This window comes from Leuresthes tenuis, unplaced genomic scaffold, assembly GCF_036924035.1.
Source record: "Leuresthes tenuis unplaced genomic scaffold, fLeuTen1.0.hap1 SCAF_11, whole genome shotgun sequence".
Taxonomy (NCBI): Eukaryota; Metazoa; Chordata; class Actinopteri; order Atheriniformes; family Atherinopsidae; genus Leuresthes; species Leuresthes tenuis.
In genome coordinates, this window is record NW_027325365.1 from 4,484,444 (window position 1) to 4,487,536 (window position 3,093).

General features: G+C 42.9%; 1 protein-coding gene across 1 annotated transcript; it reads right to left on the bottom strand.

Annotated features, from left to right (window-relative positions):
- Nucleotides 1–1,017: 1,017 nt before the first annotated feature.
- Nucleotides 1,018–2,641, bottom strand: LOC140318588 (E3 ubiquitin-protein ligase TRIM39-like). The gene has a single exon (XM_072396406.1). It carries the CDS (start codon nt 2,632–2,634, stop codon nt 1,018–1,020), a length of 1,617 nt encoding a protein of 538 aa, XP_072252507.1. The 5' UTR covers nt 2,635–2,641.
- Between the last annotated feature and the right edge of the window lie 452 nt (nt 2,642–3,093).

Here is a 3,093-nt window from a genome sequence, read left to right on the forward strand (position 1 = left end):
AGCAGTAAGGGTTCACTTAGTTTATTGTTCCATAAATAATGACACAGTGTGACATGTCATGTGTTGTTGTTACTCTGGGGTTGGATTTACTGAGTTTTAACTCTTGGTGAGGACCAGATTAGTTTAATTAAATTTAAAGCGAGCACAATGAAAGCTGGACCCATCTGCACACTTACTGACTTATTTTCTCAACTATAACCAGGTTGTTCCCCCTTTAACGAGAACTTAGTTACAAACCAAGTTATGCACAATGACAGTAACAGTACGTCTCTATGAGTTAAAACACATTTAAAACCCTCATATTGACTTCGGCAACTTGATAATTTCACGAATATTCTATTTAAAAGTGACACTTTTCAATTATATCAGCCTAATCACAAATCTACATTTACCTCACTCATTTTTTTATGGTTTCATAGACATATTCATTTATTAGATATTGACTAAAATAGCTTTTCTCTGAGACACGAGGCAACACAAACCTGTTTGTAACCATTCTTTTATTTCTCTGTTTTTTTAGTAGAAAAACTGATTTATTCAGAATCTTCAACAAAGTTTTTAACAAACAGGAAGAATCATCAGAAATCGTTGGACATCTTGTAGATTTGTCTCACTGACGCTCGCAGGCAGTTTTCAGATATTAGATCACATGATGTGACAGTAAAAGTCTTTTTTTTACATGATACAGGTCGGTTTTAACAAAGTTTGTCATCCATCAGAGTGAAGAGCTCCATGAATCAGTTGTTGGCAACAATAAAGAGGATTTGATATAACAATGACATAATCAGTAAAAACACTGAACATTGCCACTGGAATGGCAAAAAATTTCCCATTTTTAAGTATTTCTGGGTGTTTGACAGGGATGATGTGCAGCTGGAGCAAAAAATGTCCCATTTTTAAGTATTTCTGGGTGTTTGACAGGGATGATGTGCAGCTGGAGCTGAACTGAGGACTCACTCTTCAACCCATGGGTCCACAACTGGATTCACTGTATGAGATGCCCCATTATGAAAGAGATCAAACGGTTTGATTGACAGGACAGATGCTCAGAGACCCACAATCATCACCATAGAGACTGAAAACCGGATAAAGTTTCTCAGGGAAGCGGCAGCCAGTAAAGGAGCGGATCAGAGCCGCAGCATCTACGTCATAAAAAGAGATCAGACCCTTCTGATGATCCAGAAACACCCCCACCTTCTCAGGGTCGGACCGAGCGTCTGAAGGTGAAGCGAGCGCGCTGTTTCTTTTTCTCAACCATAAGATCCAGCAACCATCCTGAGGACTCATTTCAATTAGTCCCTTCCTGTCGACCGACTCTTTAACCAGCCCTAAGGCCCAGTAAGTATTTCCTTTCACCTCAACCTCGAAATAAAACCTGCCTGAAGAGAAGCTCTGATTTCCTAACACAAAGATATCATGGTAAAATTTCTTTATGTTCTTTTTAAGATCCCGGTTTTCTTTATGTTGCACTCGCTTTCCGCCATCGGACAGGACGAGGTCGTCATGTGCTGTTCGAGGATTCAGAGTAACATCCACTGCATACTGCTGGGCCCTCCTCAGCTCAACCTCGGCGAGCAGCTTCTTCATCTTTTCACTGAGCGTCTCCTGCAACTGAGCCACAGCCCTCGCCACAGTCCCTTCATACGATGGTGGACGGACGCTGACCTCTGTCCAGTCCTTGGCGAGTGGAGCAGCTTTCAGGGATGAGAAGCTTCTGAGGAGGTGGAGGTGGTCTTCAGAGCGTGAGCACTGCTTTACCTCCGCGCTCCTCTTCTTCAGCTCAGAGATTTCCTGCTCCAGATCTTTGATGAAGTCTTCAGCCTGTTTCTCTGTAGTTTCCTGTTTGTCTTCGATCTCCTTTATGAACTCGTTCAGGCCTCTCTCAACAGACTCCTTCAGAGCAGTGAGGACCTGAACACCTTCTGCTTTCTCTCTGTCTGCAGCATTTTTACTGATCTTCACCGAGTCTTTCATTTCCTGAATCTTCAGTCGTCTTTTCAGCATCATCTGCTTTATTTCAGCCTCTGTTTCCATAAGCTCTGCCTTCCTTCCTTCGTATTCTTCTCTCAGAGGAACAACCTCATGGGTTCTGTGGTCTACAACAGAGCAGAGCAGGCAGACGCATGTCTGGTCGGTCTTACAGAACAGCTCCAGAGGTTTATAGTGCTGCGTACACATCCTGTCCTCCAGGTTCTCCACAGGCTCCATCAGCTGATGTCTTTTCAGGCATAAAGCTGTCAGATGAGGCTTTAGATGAGTCTCACAGTAGGAGGCCAAACACACCAGGCAGGACTTCAGGGCCTTCAGTTTGGTTCCAGTGCAGACGTCACAGGGAACTTCTCCTGGTTTGGCAGCTTGTTGCTCTGAGCTGCTGCTGCTCGCTCTCTGCTGAGCTTCACGTCTGAACTCAGCAACCATCTCACGGATGAAGGTGTTCACCCGCAACAGAGGCCTTCTATAAAAATCTTCCATACATAGGGGACAGCTACTGCTGACATTAACATCCCAGTGTTCTGTGATGCAGTGTTTGCAGAAGTTGTGTCCACACGGTATGGTGACTGGATCCGTGAACACATCCAGACAGATGGAGCACAGAAACTGGTTATCAGATCGATGACCGCTGCCAGCAGACATGTCGGCACTCTGAGAACGAGAGTCCAAGAGTGAAGAGAAACAAGTTTATTTCACTTTTTTAACTCTCAGGTTCTGTTACTCAAATACTGGAACATTTACTTCATATCATGTATGCTAATATAACCATATTGATATTATATATCATATTCATTATGGCTGGGCAAGTATCAGATTCATTAATCGCATTAATCGCATGATTTCCTGTGATTAATCACGATTAATCGCATTGTTATAAACAAAATCCAATAATGAATTGAAAAGTAGCCTATAACGCACTTTTATTGGAACCATACAGTCATATAATCGAAGTACTCCGGTGATAAGACAATTCAACGTCGCAGTGCTTACAGATAACTTTGGCTCTGCCATCTGGAAGAACTTTGAAATGAAAATGGACATGTAAAAGTTCTGTAACATTCTCCATGTTCGTTTCGCCTGCTTCATCCGCCACTCTTTTCT